This window comes from Agelaius phoeniceus, chromosome 5, assembly GCF_051311805.1.
Source record: "Agelaius phoeniceus isolate bAgePho1 chromosome 5, bAgePho1.hap1, whole genome shotgun sequence".
Lineage (NCBI taxonomy): Eukaryota > Metazoa > Chordata > Aves > Passeriformes > Icteridae > Agelaius > Agelaius phoeniceus.
In genome coordinates, this window is record NC_135269.1 from 38,572,966 (window position 1) to 38,593,009 (window position 20,044).

General features: G+C 46.5%; 1 protein-coding gene across 1 annotated transcript; it reads right to left on the reverse strand.

Annotated features, from left to right (window-relative positions):
• Window positions 1–1,080: 1,080 nt before the first annotated feature.
• KCNMB4 (potassium calcium-activated channel subfamily M regulatory beta subunit 4) lies at window positions 1,081–19,053 on the reverse strand. The gene is made up of 3 exons (XM_054632345.2): window positions 18,629–19,053; window positions 9,270–9,397; window positions 1,081–1,695 (listed from the first exon to the last, which is right to left on the reverse strand). The coding sequence occupies exons 1-3, from the start codon at window positions 18,965–18,967 to the stop codon at window positions 1,527–1,529; spliced, it is 636 nt and encodes a 211-aa protein (XP_054488320.1). The 5' UTR covers window positions 18,968–19,053; the 3' UTR covers window positions 1,081–1,526.
• Window positions 19,054–20,044: the final 991 nt, after the last annotated feature.

Sequence of the window (20,044 nt, forward strand, 5' to 3'; positions counted from 1 at the left end):
TGCCTTGTGCCAACTAAGCTTTCAGCCTTTCAAATCTAGCACTTTTCTCATCCTCAGGAAATATTTTTGCTATGTGTTAAAATCGCAACGAACCCCAAGGTTTTTACACATAATACTAAGAATATCAGAGATTAGTATAATGCACAGTATGTTTAGAATTGCAGAATTGTTAATGTAGATTAAAGTGCTTTGCCAGTAATCACTCACTTGCCTGACCCAGCCACATGGCTTTTCCATTTGCTGCCCTCCAGCACTGCCAAGCTGCACAGCTGGTCCCGGGGGGGCCCTGTGGGGCAATGACAAGTGCCATGAGACTGCTCTGGCCCCATCCCCTGACTACAGCAGGGTAAAATCTGCTCTGGGAGACTGCCAGAAACATGGAACTCTCTGTGCTGAGCAAGTGGACTAGAGCTGGTGCTCCCATCACACACAGCAAAGGGTGGGGCAAGCAGAGGAAGCAGACCCAGCAAGACTCCATGCCCACAGTGCCGTGTGCTTTGTGGAGCAGCCCCTGGGAGGCAGCCTCCGTGGAGCTGGTGAGACTGGGATGGGCAGCTCAGCAGCAAACACCCACAGCCCTACAAGGAGCTGCTGTCCCTCTCTGGTGGTGTGAGCCACACCAGTGACACACAGGCTCTCCTCAGCAAGCACTCAGGCACTCCACTGGTTGGGCAGGATGCAGGTAAAACATACTCCTGTAAAACCACTACTGTAAAACCCCTGCTCCTTACAGCATGGAGCACTCGTGAAGAGGGTGTCTGAGAGGGGGCAAGAAAAACTGTAGGACTAAATACCACTGAGGCAATAAAGGTAGATCCAGTATTTAATCATCTTTTCCAATAACTGTTTCATTTTTTTAAGAAGTATTTCTGAGAGATTTCTACATTTCATCACAGTGAATGGGTGATGATGAAAGATTTTGTCTAGACAAAAGGTAAGGTTTGAACTTCAAAATTAAGTTCTACACAGTGGGAAAAAAACCTAACCAGCACAATGTTACATTTGCCTTAAAGCATTAAAAAAAAAAGAAAAAGAAAAAAAAAGAAAAAAAAAAAGAAAAAAAAAAGAAAACCCCCAAAAGTTAAAACCCCCAAAACAATAAATTTTTATTATTTTGGAAATATGTTCTATCTAAAGTAAATATTTTAAATATTTCTTAAATAAACATTAGCAAAGATCGCTTTGTAGAGATGAAAGCAATATCATCAGGGAGTTTCATAAACTGTCTCAGTTTCTGGGTAGCTGCTCTTCAGCACTAACAGCACACAGCATATTTGGTGCAGTGTAGATTTCTCTTTTTTTTTTTTTTGGTAGAATATACTTATTTAGTGCCATAGCAGAAGAAGCAATTAGCAGGCATTTCACGGGGCAATCTCCCAAGAACAGTCCTGAGACAAGAGCTACTCCACCACAGATCAGACCCTGGAAGGAGTTGCAGCTGGGTGCCCCGCAGACCTGCAGGTGTGTCAGGCTGCCCCACCTCAGACCTTCTTGCAGGTTTCTCTTTCCACAAGCAGCCTTGCCACTCACAAATGCTTCTTCTTTTTTATTGCCTCTGCCCTGATAGCCAAGCTCTTGGCACAGATGGTCAGGACCACGATGAGGACTCCGACCAGGAAAGTCACCACGGGCCAGAGGAAGCAGTGCAAGAGAACAGTCTCATCATGGGTGCGCTTCAGCATCACATCATCCGGCCTGGGAAACAGAAGATGGAGAAAAGATAAATCAACATAATACCATCAATTCATAAGTGAGAGCCATCTAGCATGGTAAGAGTAGAGGTGATTTATTTGCCAAAGTGTTAGAAAATGATTAGGTGGATTATTTCGTTCACTGCTTGCATTTGCCTTTTTATCACCAGCACTCACGGCAGATTAGGAGACCTTTCCACTTGCAGTGTTTACAGGCTAACAAGTTCACTTGGATTAAAAAAGAAAAAAAAAGTGTTGGTGCTCTAGATCTTCCAGCAAATGTGGTCATCACAAACAGCCATGAGAGATACAGGATCACACTGACTGTGGGTTGCAAAACCACTCTGGCAAAAACATAATACCAGGCAGCATTTATACATATCTACCTCAAATGCCATCAGGCCCTGTGAAAGGATTTAAACAGTAATTAAAGCTTCACTTTTAGCTTTGAGCACTGATGTGTCCATGGGGCTCCATGGAGGCTCCTGATGAAGCAAGCCCTGGCTGTGGTTTGGCTCTGGGCAGGGAGCTGGTCCCTGTCCTCAGCACTGGCCTGCTGGTGGCCCAGGTTGGCCCAGCTGCACTGGCAGGCAGCAGGCTGCAAGAAATCCATCCCCACCAGGACTACAGCCTGCCCTGGGTGGCCAAGGCTCCCAAGTCAGCTCCTTCCCAGCAGTGGCTGTTTCAGCAATAGGCTGGGATTTGGGGCTGCACACAGCAGGGCCTCAGTAGACTTGAGTAGGCTCCTACAGGGACAATTTGTCAAGACTCCCACGAAGGTCTGAACCTCCTTGCCTCCAGCAGCAGCATCTAATACACACTCATGTTGGGGTCTGTGACAGGTCTATGCACTTCCAAAGGGAAATGAAGGAAGGAGGAGAATTGAGGTGGAAGTATCTTGAGACATTTGGAAATATAGCTGTGCCACATGTCTGAAAGACCTGTTGTCTATCTGCCTCTTCCAAGTCTGGAAGGTTGTTGGCAAAATGTGATAGCAGATTTTTCTCAGCTCTGGCCCTTTCTGCTCTCCCTTGCAGTTTAATAGTTATTAAATCGATCTTGTGGCATTTGCACTTTGCTCTTGCTTTCCCATCTACAGCCAGAGACACACAGTCTGCTGGAAAACTATCTGCAAAGGAGGGAAAGAGAACTTTCTCCAACTAGAAAAATATCTATAGTCTCGACTCACGTTGGTCCTCACTCACATTGAGCACTCCCATCGCTTGTTGCTTCACCAATGCCACCTGACACTTCTTGGAGCAACAAACCTCACAGCCTAAAATCCTGGCAAACCAGGCCCCTCCAGCAACATCCTGGGAATCAAGGTCTCCTAACATTGTGGCACATGGGAGCAGATACCTGCTCAATGACTGTGCTGTCTCTCCCATGATAGCTTTGTCCTGATCAGACAGGAGCCCTAAGAAAGAATTCTCTGTCGAGGAAAAAGAAGGAACTCTTCTTCCTTCACTGAGAAATTGAATGGAGATGCTTGCAAGTCTACAGAGTTTTATCCATCCTTAAGGAGCTACTGGAGCCAGACTACCAAGCTACACCTGATGCCAGATTTAATTACACCTGCATTTGCATCTGGGGGTCTCTCACCCAAAATTGCTGTGTGGAGAATCCTCTGCACTGTGCCAGCCTGAAAGTCTCCAAGGCCAGCACCATTCATCTCTTTTTGTTTCTGTAGTAAGGAGCAGAATAAAACTCTGATTGTGAGCAGCTCAGCTATATAAAATCTGAAATTCAGCAGCATAAAAAGATAGCAAAAGAATCCCAGGTGTATTCAGTAGTGGAATGTATGAATTCTGCACAACCAAAATCCTCAAGATATATAAGCAGGCACAGGTGGAGACTATAAATTGAATAAAGCAGTATTAACTTCATGGGTGCAAGTTCACCAAACTGTGCACATGAACAGAGAAATCCTCTCACAAGAGGCATAAGCCTTCTACCCCACAGTTACTGTATCATCACCTGTAACAACAGAGTGCTAATTGGCAAGGAGGCCATAAATAGGCAACACTCATTCTTCACAGCTCTGAACTTATTATTTCAAGTATTTTTTTAAGCAGATAGTTCAAAAATAAGGGACAAGCAAAAACCTAGAAAATTGGATTCAATTAAAGGAAAGAAAGTGTGATTGGGGAAAGTAAGATATCTTTTAGACTGAATCTTAAATGTTTTGAAAAACATAGATACCAAAGGTACCAGTGATGGATGTCAAACACTCAGTATAGATATGACAATGACTTAGTAATTTAAAAGAGTTTCCCTTTTAGAAAAGAGTCAAAGACAAAGCCTTTAAGTAAGTTTGGAGCTGAGGTTTGGGTTTAGATGGGTATCACTGCTATTTTTAAGTACAGCAAGAGTCCCTGCGCACTGGAGTGGCCTCACCTTGATTCCTGTGTGCAGTTTTGGGTGCCACAATATAAGAAAGATGTTAAGATGTTGGAGAGCATCCAAAGGAGGGACATGAGGATGGTGAAGGGCCTTGAGGGGAAGCCGTATGAGTAGTGGCTGGGGTCACTGTTCAGTGTGGAGAAGAGAAGATTGAGGGGAGCCCTCATTGCAGTTACTTCCTCACAAGGGGAAGAGCAGGGGCAGACACTGATCCCTTCTCTGTGGTGCCAGTGACAGAACCCAAGGGAATGGCAGGAAGCTTGGTCAGGGGAGGTTCAGGTTGGGCATTAGAAAAATGTTCTTCACCCAGAGGGTGGTTGGGCACTGGAACAGGCTCTGCAGAGCAGTGGTCACAGCACCAAGACTGTCTGAGTTCAAGAAGCATTTGGACAATGCTCTTGGGCACATGGAGTGACTCTGGGAATGGTGCTGTGCAGGGCCATTGGCTGGATTGGATGATCCTTGTGAGTGCCTTCCAATTCAGAGGATTCTGTGATTCTGCAGCACTTGAAACACAGTAATGTAGCTGCTTTGGGTTTGCTTGGCAAACCTAGCAGTTTTGACTTTTCATGCTACCTTTTTAAAGGTGACCTGCCTGCTCCCACAGTCTGAAGGCTTGTTGTTTTACTTAGAAACAGAAATGGAAAGGCTCTGTCCCCAAGGGAAGACTTTTCATGGTAAAGACCAGTCCTTGCTGGAAAGCCTAAGAGCATCACTCCCCTGGTGCTGAGGCAGTGATGTTGAACCAAAAGGAGGTACATCATGCCTGGAAACATGTTTCTTTTCCCTATGAAAATCAGCTGATATAATTAAATTTGTTGCCTTGCCCCTGTTAGTACAGTGTCTTCAATAAACCCATCTTTGCTCTGTGACTTTCTACAGTACTTCAGTTCAATGATGTTGGCAGAGAGGTTGTGCATATTCACCCTAAGCACGATTATTGGCAGTCTCTTCTTTCTAGCAATGCTGCCAATCAGGTTTCCAGCAAATCTAAAGCCTCTTGAGGAGATGCACCCAAAATCCTACCACCAGTTATCCATGCATAAAACAGTGGCAGAGGCAAGAAAGAGGCCTAGTGGGACAAAGGGGGGAAACCCTGCAGTGATTGCAAGCCATGCTCAGGCATCCAGAGCTGGCTCTTGCTGCCAGCAGTGATGGCCACTGTGCAGCACCACCTCTGCCCAGCAACAGCCCCAGGGTGAAAAAACAAACAAACTGAAAAAAAACATCCCCAAAGAAGCCTTTGCCTTACCCCTGAAAACACAGCTTTCCCTTTCCCTGAACAGACAAGGGGGAAGGAATTTTGTTTTCATTGCTAAAAGGTGAGACCAGGACTTATTTTTAGCAGGACTTTGTGCTCAGGGCTAGACCCTTGTGAAGCTTTGAGCAGGGATAACTGGATTAGTTGCATTATACAACACATCCCTGTTAGGTTCTGCCAGGTAGCTCAGACACCAAATAAAACAGGCCTCCATCAGAGCCTGCAGAGCAATTACTGAACATCATGGGGAGAATTGCAGGGCAGGGATTACCAAAATGTCATGTAGGACCAAAAGGTTACAGGCACATAAACATTTCAGTCATCACTTATAAACATAATGTCACACAACAATAGCTGACAGAGGTGGAGGTGCTGGATAGGGAAACCTTACTAATATCTTGGTATTCAAACAATCTGGATTTAAAGATGGTTGAAATACACTGACTTTTTCCCCCCAGATATTCACATCCCTTCACTCTGACAAGCAGTCATTTTTTCCCTTATTTTTGCAAGATGCAGTGATCCTCAGCTGGATGGCTGCATGCAGAGGCAGCACAGTGTCTTACTGACAGTCAAGCCCTTTCCCCCTCAGGCCCAAGCACTGCTCCACAGGTGGAGGGAATTAATTTAGAAAACTGTGAAGTAACAGAGCAAACCAAGATTTATATTCCAACATTTTATGGATGAGCAGCCTTACTACCTGAGCACCCTTGGCTTGCACACATAATTATTCTGAGATAAGTGGGAATCCTGCAGGGCACCCCAACAACACACAGGTTGTCACTAATCACTTGACAGGGTTTCCTCTTCAAATCTCTGATGAATTTGTGTACAGCATCCTGCAGCAAACACAGAGGAGGTTAAAGCATGGCTGGCTCATCTGCTGTGCCACAGCAAAGGAAACACAGAGTGTTCTTGTGTATGGGACAAACCCAGAGCTAACAAGCAATAGTGCCATAGAAATCAGCCACTAATAAGAAATGACTTGCCACAGGTTGCTCTGCCTGTCTCTGCATGGCGTGAGACAGTGACATCTCAGCTCATGGCAATCTTAGCTTCTCTCTTTTTTGTTCTTGTCATGGATGTCAATGGCACCTGGAACATGAAGGAATAAAGTGACAGGATCTTCCCCATCCTGCCTGTTCCCACAGGCCTCCCACTTTAGGGCATGCAGCCGTGGCCCCTGTTTGCATGAGGTCATGACTGCAGACTGCTGGGACACTGGGTGTGAGACCCAGAACACCAAAGCCCTAGAGCTCAGCTCCTTCTCAAACCTTTGGCAACAGCCTGAGAACTTCATCTGGATTTGTCCTTTATTTTAGAGTCTGAAACCAACTGAAGGTTGGTTTCTGCTGTGCTGGGCTTCCTTCAGACTGGGGTATCATCATGCCAACAGACGGGCACCTTCACCAGAGATCCAGAAAAGCAACTTGAACCCCTTGTCCCAAAGCTTGTCAGAGAAGAGTGCAACATTGAAATTAAGTGCCTTCAGTGGCAAAGCAAAACCTCACTCTTCAGTAAAGCACTGAGCTCCAAGATAAGCTGTACTTTGGTTCCCTAAGACAAATGTCAGGCAGCTAATTTTGCTGGGTAGTTTGATTTACAGTGACTAAGAATGGTTGAAATTGCCAAGTCTGCTTCTCATCCCTTTTGCATAAGCTTGAACTGTGAGAATGGCACCCCTTTTTTTCATCTTTTCAAAATAACCTGTTGAACCCACCAAACTGAAAGGGAGAAGATACCCAACAGTACACTCTGCATGCAGCAACAGTTCTGACAATGAAAATTGAGTAAGCTTGATGAAGAGAAGATGTTCATTCATTGCCTGCATATTTACCTAGAATTTTATTCTGCTGTTTCAAAAGAGGGAGTATTAATATTACAAACACTACATTCTCTAAGGAACTATTTACCATACATTTTATACAGACTGACAGAGAACAGTTAGTTTATCCACACAGTGAAAAAATACTGTCAGAAAACATTTTGAGAGGAACAGATTTCTCCCTCTTTGTTGTGGTTTCTTTTCACTGCTTTTCAGGCTGCTTAGTCATCATTGCTCTAAAAGTATACCCAAGCAAGCACATTCCCAGTCAGCAGAACTTATCTCCCAAAGCTCATTGCTATCTCCAGAAGAAAATAGATGGTGTATACATTTCAGCTTAGACTATCTTCTAGTATCTCTGGCAGCAAGCCTCTCTCATCCTGTGTATGAATTGTTGCATGATCAGCAAAAGGCAGTGTTTCAAGGCAGCCATTGTGCTGGCAAGAACTTTTAGCAGTATAGGATTCAGCATCTTTAGGGAAAAAAACTCTTCCTGAATGCTGCATAATTTCTCAGTGCCAGCTTACATAAATGTCAGATGCTAGGCAGAAAGAAAAGGTTTGTCTTTGCTACACCAAAATGTAATGTGAGAATCAGCTCCCATAGCTCTGGACACCTATCACCCTCCACTCCTCTACAGGAGAGAAATAAACATCTCTGGGCATCTGACCTGTATCAGGCTTTACTTTGGGGTAAGCTAAAAGGCTCCTGCTTCTCTCCACTGGCTAAAACAGTCACACAGTTACCTTTTACATCATCCTTTCCACACCAGTTTAGATGCATCCTAGCCATGACTTCTCCTGCAGACAATCCCATGTTTCTGACTCTCCTGCTCACTTGGGCAGTGGGTGCTGCAAGTCCCAGCTCTCAGGAGTACAAGGAACAGGCAACACCTGCCTGCCCAGACAAACCAGAATCATAACTTGGCTCCTGGGTACCAGATCCAAGCTTTGGCACCTTGTGGACCAGAGGACTCCCAAGAAGGTCCCCAATAGGTCTGATGCCATCACTCAGAGTGCCCCAAGTTTTAACCTCTGCATGCTGTAATCAATGTTTCTCTCCCTTCTAAAGGAAAAAGTTTTGCTACAAAGTTTTGGTGGTATCCCTCTGCAAAGGGTTAACCAGGGACAACAAACTCATCCTGGGCATGCTGACTGGGTCTACAGTCTCTTCAGGAAGACAGCTATTACAGCCAGCCCAGGACAAAGCTGAAGCCCCCAAGGCACTCGGCAGGACACTCACAGTGAGTCAGGAATTTCTCCACCTGCCATCCATTTTCCTCCTGATTGTCTTTCTGAACTTAAATATCTGGTGCCAACACTCCCAGACTGAGCCCTGAATTGCACCTGCAAGTCATGGGCTATTCCCTCATCTATTTAACTTTCAAGTGTTTGTGGGACAGGACTAACCTCCTCCTGCAGCCACATGACCTTTTATTTCCTGGCATATCACATCAGAAAGAGACAGGAAAAAGGACTCCCTCCCCTTTCTGTTTACTGGAGGAAGGAAACCACACGTCATACACACGGAAGTCACATCAACACTGGCAGCAAAATTAAGAACTCAAACAGAAGGGGAGATTCTTTTTTTTCTACTCTGCAAGCATGTATGAAACCTGGCAGTTCTGTTGCTGTTTATTTTTATCTGATCCATTAACCCTCTATGAACACAATTGCTGAGTTAGTTTGTTGTATTTACTGATCTCCCCTTTTCTTCCATGAACACAGTAGGGTTTCTTTCCTGTGGAGGAAAGGAATGTTAATACCCACACCAGAAATCTGCCATCTATGTGTTAAAAGGCAAGATGTTTTTTGCTATAAGAATTGCATGCTTTAAGCAAAGACTTTTCTCAGAGTTTTATATTTTTACTTCAAGTTGTAAAAATACTCCTTTCCTTTCTGTATAGCTTTTCATCAGTAGAGCTGTCTTGCAAAGTTCTTCACTGAGCTCTGTGTGATAAACCACATTGCCCTGGAGGGGGTCTGTGTGTGTATGCACATATGCATGCATTTATATGTATGTTCAAACAGAACCAATGGACAGCTGTTAAGCAGATGCACTCCTGCCCAGCCAAATGGAGATTACTCACCTCAAGTGCTGGTTAAAGTAGCACGTAAATGGTTGAGATCCCACTTTCTCTTTCCAGTATTTCTGCTTGTACGTGACATTCTCAGAGTTCTCCTGATCGTCTCTTGCACAGGGAGGGATGTACGAGCACTGCCAAGACACATTGCAAAACAGGGTTACTGCTGTGCTCAAGAACTCAGGGCATCACTTCTCTGCCTTTTCCTCATGATACCAGCGTGACTGAAATGGACTGAGAATAATAAACAAAAGCTCCAAAGAAACAGAAAAGAAATATCTGCTGAACTTCACTTCAATTGCTAATTATTCTGTGCGGGTACTGGAAAAGAATGTAGTAGCATTCAGAAAGAAAATAAAGGCTTTGCCATGTTTGTTCCACTCTTAAACCAAACCACTTCATAATATTTTGGGGTTTGGCATGATGAATGTAAAAATGATAATTTCATTTTGATGTATTCCGAGCCAGCTGCATGGATTGGATTTGCATAACTTCCTATTTTCAGTGAGGCACGTAATCAGAAGTTTAGCTAAGTATCATGCTAATAAATATCCCAAAGAGTCCAGCAAGCTTTCCCAGATGATGGGATATCTGGCTGATGGCCACTGATATAAGAAGGTATTCTTCCACTGTGTACAACACATGGAAAGAAGAAAAAAGGCTCAGAGCCCTGCTTCAGCAGAAAGGTTCAGCATCTGCTTCTGCTGTACAGAAGTCAAGGAGAGTTGAGCATGCAGCTGAGCTACCTGCAGATCTCACCCTCAGACATCTGCTTCAAAGCCCAGAGAGCAAGGGAGATTCCTCCCATAGCTTGGTGCCCTTGGGACTGGGCTTTCAGAGGCTCCCCATGGGTCAGACACAAACCCCCCCCCCCCCCCCCCCCCACACACACACACACACACACACACACACACACACACACTCCTTGTTTCCAAGTCTCTGCCACACCACCCTTAAGTCCTTGCCACAGGCAGTTCAACAACAGAAAACAAACAGTGCACTGAATTAAGTGTCAGCCTATCAGAGTTCAGTGTCCAAGCACAATCTCTCTTATTTTTACCAGGCATCCACACAGGAGATCATGACAGGAGCTGTTGAACCCCACTGAGTGACAGAGCTTGGCTGATCCTCCCATAACACAGAGGCTTTTCACCCTGCAGGACATACGGACGCCAAGTGAACTGAACACACTGACTTTCAATCCCTTTAAAACTGGGAGCTGCAAACAGAAAAAAGTGTGACTGGGAAGGGAGCTAAAAGGCCTCCTGCTTAGGAAGGATGAGGAAGCAGGAGGTGAAGGGTGTGGGAAGCCCCTTAAGGGGGCCCACAGCTGATCACAACATTAATTTCTCCTCTGTCCTGAAGGCAGGAACAGCAGGGGGAGTGATACCCTCTCTGACATGAGCATAAACATCACCCTGGCCTAACACTGCTTCCTCTCCTCCTGCTGAGGCTTCACAGGGCTTACCTTGCCCCCAGCTGCACACTATACCTAAGATGTACAGACCTACAAGACCGTGTTCACCATACAACAGCTTGAAGATTTGCCATTCCAATGGCAAGGGAAAATCTCAGGATTTTATTCCCCTGATCATGTAAAATCTGACCACTTCTGCCAGCACCTGCAATTGCTGCCAGTGTTTTGCATGCTTCAGAATGAAAGAATCTGCAAGGTCTTCCTTGCTGCTTCCAGACTGAAACCTACCTTTCCACATGCAAGGATCTTCATTTTCACATGGACTCCTGGCTGGTGTTGCCATGGCACAGAGCTCCATTTAGCTCCCTGTTCACAGGACCCTGAACAAGGGTTGTCCCACTGCTGATGATGGAGGACAGAAACGAGGGCAACACCATTCTACTTCAGAAACCAGAATGCAGGGCTTATCACATACTGTTATTGCCATCTTAGATAATACTCCTTGGTCAGCAGAATTTTTGGTTTGGTTGTCCACTTTGGAAGCATCAAACACTCCCCTTTTTCCTCCACACTCCCAGTGCACAAACACATTTGTGCAGCAGCTGGGCAGAGTCAGCAAATTTGGCCCAAAGACACCTGAGAGCACTGCTGGCTCTGCTCTGAGCCCTGCCAGCACCAATGTGCTGCACCTTTCCAGCTGGTGCCCTCCTCCCTGCTTGGCCTGGGCTCCAGCGCTTCCAACATCCTCCACTCCGATGTTTTCCTGTAGGGAATTTTCCTGCTTTGGAAATGGCACCAAATCCCACGAGCTGTGCACTCACTGCCTCCCTCTGACAGTAATCACCACACTGCTCTTCCCAGCCCCAGCTTGTAGGCAGCCCCCAGATTTTAGGGGCTCTAGAAAGAGCTCCCAAACCAGACACTATTTAGCCAGCACACAAAATGCACAACTAGACAAACCAGCTAAGTACCAATAGAGATTATTTTGCCTAAACACACCCAGCTATCTCAAAACTCCTATTCCTGTGTTCCTGGCTCCAGTACACATATTTCCTCTATCCTCTGAAATGTTTCCTCTTCCTGGCTGAGCCTGCTGCTGTCCTCTATGAAAGTGCAATCAGTGCCCCACCAGTCCTGGTTAAACTTTCTCTGGATCCTTCAGAGACCTTCCACCCCACAAAATATTACTTGAATCCTTCACAAAGTTCATAACCTGGTGAGCTGTTGGTAAGCCCCAAGCTGAGTTTCAGGCTTAGAAACAACCAGAGAAGTCTCTTTCCCCAAGAGATGTCCATCTGAACAGACAAGTATCAAGCTTTAGCAATCTCCCAGGACATTTCATCACAGAGAGTTTCACATTTTTCTCCCATCAGTCCCCATGCTCAATATGAAGATATTAGAAATTGAGTTTTTCAGGGCAGGGATTTTTCTTCTGGTTTGGAAGATGTAAAGGGGCCCACAGAGTTTCTCTGGGCAGCACTTCTGTGTTTTCCTGTGCCAAAGCAAGGCAGTGTATAGGAGTGCTGCCAGTACCTACAGGAGGGACCCCTGGAAGTTGGGCACAACAGTGAATGCTTTCCATAGCCCAAACTTTACATCATTCTCTGCACACATAATCCCAGCTGACAGAAAGCATGCTGGATACATTTCTACCTCTTCCTCTTTGCTTCCATGTGGAAAACACAAAGGAGATGCCTGGGGTCTTGCCGTAAATTGACGTGGCCTCAAGGCTTCTGCCTGTTGAGGATTAACAGTCCTGAGGAGAGGAATGGTCCCTGTCCAAATATGAATCCCAGGGGCCACCCTGAAACATCAACTCAATGTGACAAAGGCCTTGAGCCCCAGAAAACACCCAAGATGCAATCCCAGAGTGAACATTATCAGCTGCTGCACAAACAATGGAGCTTGTTCGCCTCCCCAGGATGCCAGCACTGTCCCTACCAATCCAAGGTGATTTTTGTCCCTTTCTGACCCACACAGGGGCTGGATCTCTCTTCACTCAGCCTCCCAAGCACACTTCTAGGGCACTTTGCTCAGCCAGCTCTATCACCCTCCAAAGCAGATTCAGCAGGCAGATAAAAGGGAATCGTGTCCTCACAAATTTTGCTGCTGTGACTCGATGGATGGATGTGAAATAATTTCTACTTTGGCAATAGGCAGTTTCTGAAACATTAAATCTGTAGTCCTCCCATGCAGGACATGGCATGAAATACTGATATCAAAACATAAACAAATGCCAACTGAAAGCAAGCTAGGACACCAGTAAAAATGTCAGTTAATAGCCAATACATCTTTACACCAAGGTTTTGTAGGATTTGTATCTGTGTTTGCTGCTGGATGCTCCCACTTCAGTCTCTGCAGGTGCCTGGAAAGATTTCTGGTACTTCTGAACACTTAATGAGGACAGATATTCTTCCAAATCACAGAGAAAGAACAGATGTATGAACTCTTGACTATGGTTTAAGTTCCAGGTTGAATTTCATGCTTTTCAAAGATCAATTCTTGCCTAATTCAGTCACGTTTTTAATTAAAAAAACAGACTTGACAGACTACAAGTCAAAGAAAGTTTCAAATGTGAAGAGACATCCCAGCCCAAAGTAGAAGCAATTCAACCCAACAGAAGACAAAGTAATTCAGGAGCAAGATTTCAAACTCAGTTTCCAAGTGACCTGTGGAGGATCATCCTGCTGGCTCCTGGTGAGCTGTGGGACAGAGCATGTGCCATTGTTTGGTGTGGCACAGCCCTACCACACCTGCTGGAGTGGAGATCCACCTGCAGCCCATGGTGAACCCCCCAGCACAGCAAAGGGGTGCCCAAAGGAGGTTGGGGCTTTGAGGGAAGCCCACATGGGAGCAGGGTCCTGGCAGGAGAGAGGAGCCCATGCTGGAGCACTTCATACAGAACTACAGCCTGTGGGAAGGACCCACGCTGGAGAATGTGATGCAGGACTGTCTCCTGTGGGAGAAACCCCACCCTGGAGCAGGGAAAGAGGGCGAACAGGAAGGAGTGCAAGTGTGTGATGAACTGACCACAGCCCACATTCCCTGTCCCTCTGTGCTGGTGGGAAGGAGGAAGTAAAGAAAATCAGGAGTGAAGTTAAGAAGTAAAGTAAAGAAGTAAAGAAGTTTTCTTCTTTCTGGAAGAAAAGATGGGTAGGGGAAAAGCATTTTTAGATTTGATTTTATTTATGCAGTACCCTTCTCTGATTTAATTGGCAATAAAGCTGATTAATTTCCCTGAGTCAAGTCCATTTTCCCCATGATGATAAAGGATGAGTGATCTCTCCCTGTCCTTATCTCAACCCACAAACCTTTCATTATGTTTTCTCTCCCTTATCCACCTGAGGAGTGATACAGCAGCTTGAGGGGGGACCTGAAGTCCAGCCAGGGTCAACCCACCACAGCAAGGAATAGATGAGCTTCTCCTAACTCTGTGTGTGTCTCCATGCACTCCTGGGTTACCTTCATGGTGTGGAAGGGAGGCAGGGCTGCCACAACCATCCCCCTGGGCAGGGCATGAGCAGGGGCACTCGCTCCTTTAGTACAGAAATTGTCCCCTCCCAGCTGAGTGTCCTGAGGGAACTGGAGCTGAGCACCAGGCCTGGCTCTCACCTGCATCTGTCAGTGCAAATGATCATCAGCAGCACAGCCCACCAGGAGTGATCAAACCCATGACCCCTCACAGAGGCTCGAGGCAGGGAGTGGTGCCCAGGTGAGACAAGTGGGTTATAGGGTTTATCCATGGCCCCTGGGCCCACTTCCAGAGGAATTGCTTGGCAGCCTCTGCAGAGTTTGCCTGTCACAGGTACCAGCCCAAACACAGATCTGAATGCTTCACCAGCCAGAGGCTCCAGACTCTCACAAAATTATTGTCAAGTTGTATTTTGTTATGATACCTCCTCTGCCATGGGCCCTATTTAAGAGAGTCCAAAAATTAAGCCCAAGTCTATTTACAGGTGTACAGAAGAGTGACTGCACATCATCTTGTCATGGGAGCCATTACACAGAGAAGCATGGCAGGAGCACAGGCAGGTGTGGAGAGCAGACAAGGGGCAGCAGCTGCTTTGCTCCTTGCCTGGGGACAAGGAGGGGGAGAACCAGGTCCTCTGCACAGCTGCTAACATCTGTCTTACCAGTCACTCCCCTAAAAGTTTCCTTGGCAAAACAGGGGGCAACTTCTTCCAACCCTACACTTAATTGCAGATGTGGAAAGGGAAATGTCTAAAAAGCCAGAAAGCAAACATTTCAGCAGCTGCCATATTCCCCTGGGCCTGGTCCCTGCACTGGCTGTGTGCGCCACCAACATACCCCATGGCCAGAGAGGAACGGCGACAAATTGACTTTGGAATTAATCCTGCTTAAGCCTTATCTCCCAGATTATTATTGCTATCAAGGCAGCTGAAGAAAGGCTACAGTCACTCCAATGAATTTCTTCCTCTGAGACAGCAATCAGAAAAGAAAAAAAAAGGAAATCCACAGATCACTCAGACTGAACACAAATGTAATCGTGTTCGGTGCTTTATATATACATTCCTGGATTATCTCTGACCCAGCTATATAATCTTTTAAGAGCTAAAATGAATCCTGGGCTGCACAATGATGTGATTATCTTAGAAAGCAAGAGAAGAAAAAAAAATTTCTTTTTCCTGCATCTAGAAAAATATTTTTCCTCACTGGAACAGACATTCATATCTGTGATATGTTTATATGTCAGCCTGCTCTACTACAGAAAGTAGAAGATTTTTAATCAAATACACTGGGGATTTTTGGTGGAGTGAAGCTACCAACTGATTTTTTATTGTTGTGTGTTGTAAGGAGCTTGAACTATGCCCTTTCAACACTATTGATTTACAGGGGAAAATTGCTACCCCACAAAGAGAAGCACCTAAGCAGAAAGTAAAATTAAAAAAATGTTAAAAAAAAAAATTGGTCTTCTTCTTCCCTTCTAGCTAGTGAGAATTGATTAACATGTTGTATGTATGACTAAATGGATGAACACAAGGAGGCATAATGTAAAAATATGATGGGAACAGGAAGGGTTAAACAGCTCTCTAAGTGTTTGTTCATCAATACATACAGGATCCTGAGCATTAAATCCTGCAGATTCCTACTCTGTGGCTCTAGCTGATGTGTTCCAGCATAAAATCCTGAAAGCTTCAAAGACAGCAAGATTTTAAATCAAAAATTAAAGGAGGGTGTAAGTGTTTGGCTCCACAGGCATTGAAGTAGGGAAAAAAGGGAAAACCAAAGAAACAGATGCAGACTTCAATCCCTTACAAAGGTATTTTTTCCTGAAGAGACCTAACCAACTTTTCTTCTTATTTTATTTTTATTTTACATAAGCTTCTCAAAGTAGGAAAAATAATTAGAGTACATTTTTTTTCTACACAGTTTTTCCTCTGAGATAAATTCAACTACTACCAAAGATTACAGTTACATCAAAAAAAAATGCATCCTTTCTGCTTGGTCAAATCTGGTAAATCAGATTTAGTCCTCAGCAATCAATATCCCAGGGTAAACAGCCCACATCTAGAGATGCAAGGTGGAAGGTAAAGAAAACAGATTATATTTGTAAAAGCAGGCAAGTACCACACACTGCCAACAGCCCTGTTTTCTTATGTAGAGTTAACATGAAATTAATTGTTAAATAGAAATAGTTTTCTGAGTGACATTTACAGGCATTACTTCTGAAGCTCGGAGTGCCTCCCTGCAATTGCAATTCAGCCAGGTGCAATCCTTCTCTTCCCGCCACACTTCCAGAAAGGCAGAAGAAAATAAGATCAAGAAGTAAAAACAGAACAAAGCCCTTGGACTACTCAGAAAGGCAGTGTGGTCATGCTCCAGTTTGAAAGCTGCTGCTGAACCTGCGGGTGCTGCCAGAGCTGCTGAGCCCAGGCACTCTGGTGGCAATCAGCACTCACCTCCCAGCTCCCACTTTCCATCTCTCATCTCCCACTTTCCATCTCCCAGCTCCCACTTTCCATCTCCCAGCTCCCACTTTCCATCTCCCAGCTCCCACTTTCCATCTCCCAGCTCCCATCCTTGCTGGAATGGCCACAGCAGGGCCATAGGGCTGTGCTCAGGAACAGCCACGCCGCGCCCTCTGCAGAGCCGCGTCATCCTTGCCCCCTCTCAAAGGGTGACTTTTCTCCTGCATTTTGCCAACTCCCCCCTGCCCACCTGAAAATGGAGAGGTGTTTAGAGGAGTCCTGCGGCTCGGCCAGCTAGGGCACTCCTGGCACACCTCTGCCACCACAGTCCTCTGCACAGGGAGCCTGGCAGCAGCGCTCCCAGGAAAAGGTTTGCAAAGCTCCCTCACAGGCCAGCATTTCATCTGCTTTGTGATCAGGCTCCATCCAGCACTGCAGCTTCAATCACTCATCACTTCTTAGCGGTGCCAACAATTTAATCCAAATCCTGCCAGATTTACCATCCTGCTACTTACTCTGCTGATTTTTACCCCCACCACAATTCCAAGCTGCCAAGGGGGAAAAAGCAACCCTCAAACCCTGAGTGTGAAACTTAACCTGCCTTCCAAGGGATGGAGGACACCAGCACAAGTATGACTGAGGAGATGTGAGGCTGCACATCCCAGCTGGACACCCAAGCGTGCTTCCCAGCCCCTACATCGTGCTGAGCATGGCCCTTGGCACTATGTTGCATCCACATCTCAGTCAAAGAGCTGAAATTTCCTTCTCCAATACACTCCTAATCTCAAGTTCTTTCAGGAGCAGGAGGATTCTGACATGTTTTTTTCTTCTTCAAACTCCTTAATAAGATCTCCACTCAGGTGTGTGCTGTCATCGTTACCCAGCATAAAAAGAAAAAGGAGAAGGCAGAGTAACTGCCTTTAAAGAAAGAGAAAGCACAAGTCACACATTTACCTTCAGAATTCCCCAGTTTGCTGGAAGATGCAACTTTCACGAATTCTTCATTTGGTCCCTTTTCGTGTGGGTGATGGAGGAGTTTAAGAATCAAAACAGCACGGGGGAAACTTTTGTTTTGGCGCAGCCGCTTCCCCAGCGCCCCGCCAGCAGCAGTTCCATTACCGCCTCTCCGTGCGCTTTCGGGAGCGGCGCTGCGAGGTCCCCACGCTCCGGGACGCGCCACGCAGCGGCACCGGGCGCTGTCCGGACAGACAGACAGCCCCGCCGGCAGCAGGAGCTTCTGCTCCTCTCCCGCCGGCGTCCCGGGCTCCGGCGGGCCGGGCCGGGAGCGGCACAGGAGCCTCCGCTGCTGTCCCTGCGCCACCGCCCGGGGGCTGCGCTCCGGACGCGGGCGGGACGGACGGAACGGGGATGGCAGTGAAGTGTGAGAGTGTGTGAGTCTGTGTCTGTGTGTCTGTGTGTCTGTGTGTGCATGTATCATAATTAGTATAGTACATAGTACAGTGCAATACGCTATATAGTATATTATACATTATACACAGTATGTTATACTATGCTGTATAGAATCACAAAATATTCCGAATTGAAAGGCACCCACCAGGATAATCAAGACCATCTCCTGGCCCTGTACAGGACAGCCCCAAGAGTCACAACATGTGTTTGCCAGCGAATGCTTCTTGAACTCTGTCAGCTTTGGTGCTGTGACCACTTCCCTGGGGATCCTGTTCCAGCGCCCAACCACTCTCTGGGTGACAAACCTTTTCCCAGTATCGAGGCTAAACCTTCCCTGAGATTATATAGATATAAACACAACACATAAATATAGATGTACAGTGTATAGCATGTTTACAGATACACACTGTAGAGACGCACTACTTTTTGCTGAGCAACAAGCAGAGCGGCATTTCGGACGGATGCCCCCGCACTTCACTTACCACCCCTCACTTCTAGAAGAGAAATCCGCGCACTGAACAGAGGGCGGGAGCAGGAGCGGTGAAAGGGCACCGACCGCGGCGGGACCCCCGCCCGCACGGTGGGAGAGGAGGGAGCGCGGGTCTCACCTTGGGGTTGGTGCGCAGCTGCCGCTCGTCCTCATGGAGCAGGGCGGGCGCGGAGGAGCGGGAGGTGCGGACCAGCACCTGCAGGCAGGGGTAGCGGGCAGTGCCGCGGCAGGCGGCCCCGCAGGAGAAGGTGCAGGCGAAGCGCTCCCCCAGCTGCCGCACCGCCAGCACCGTGCAGTTGGCGGAGCCGCCGCCGCCCCGCTCCTGCAGCGCCGGGCGAAGCCAGCAACAACCCAGACCCAAGAGGGAGAGCAAGCCGGCGGCGATGAGCAGGAAACCCAGCCGCATGCTCTTGTCCTCCGCCTCCGTGTACTCGTAAGCCGCCCGGCTCCTCGCCATCGCCCGGCTGCCGCTGGCATCCGCCGCCGGGCATCAACCACTGCCATCGGCTAAAGCCACCGCCGCTCCCCGCCTCCCTCCCCGCCTCCTCCGAGGCTGACTGTGCGTGTAACCAGCACGGAAAAAAAAAAAAAAAAAGATAAATAAATAAAATGCAAATGTAATCCCGTTTGACCTAATTCAGGGCCCTCCGGGGGTGGAAAGGGACAGATTGCAACGGGATTATCTGACCCTGGAGATTTGCTGTGCGGAGGGCTAGTCCGGATTAATACTGGGTACCATCATGCAATGTACAATATCTAGAAGGGGGTGGGTGGGTGGGGTCCTTTGGGTGCATTGTGGCCCCCGTCTAAGGCAACATCTCACCACTGGCTTGGTTAAATCCTGGAGATCTTGTGTAAAGTCCCATTTAGTACCCCCAAGGCATCAAAGTCTGCAGGGTCTCTATGAGTAGAGGAGGAAACTAATCCAAAATTAAAGAAATTAAATATCTGTAAAGCTACTGAAATAGCCAGTAAATATTCAGTAGCTTTACTGAATATTTCAGTAAAAATACTGAAATATTCAGTAAAGCTACTGAAACTATTAAAGTGAGAAGGTAGCTTCTATTTTTACCTTATTAATTAAGAAGGGACATAATGGGAATTGGCCAAATGTTAACATTTCTGGGGTGCAGGGTAAAGTATTCTGGCCAGCCCCATAACGCCATCTGCACAGCAGTGACAGAGAAAACAGACAAGCAAGATGATGGCTATCACACACAGGAATTGCTTTGAACAGGAAGGTATTGACCTTTGAAGGTTCACACTAAGTGATCTCTTCCAAGCAGGTTTGCAAGAAAAGCAGCTGATTCAAGAAAGTACATTTATTTGGCAAATAAAGTTTGGTTATTACCCAGCATTTCCCACTGTGGCAACACAAGTTCTTTGGTGCCAAAGTACCATAAGCAATACTTATAGTTCTATTCTGTCATCTTTGTCACAGGTAATTAGGTAGAACAAAATGTGAGCCTCAGAGCTGATAGCTGAACTTGATGACACAGCAGACAAGAAGGCATAGGAACACAGAAAAAGTTCG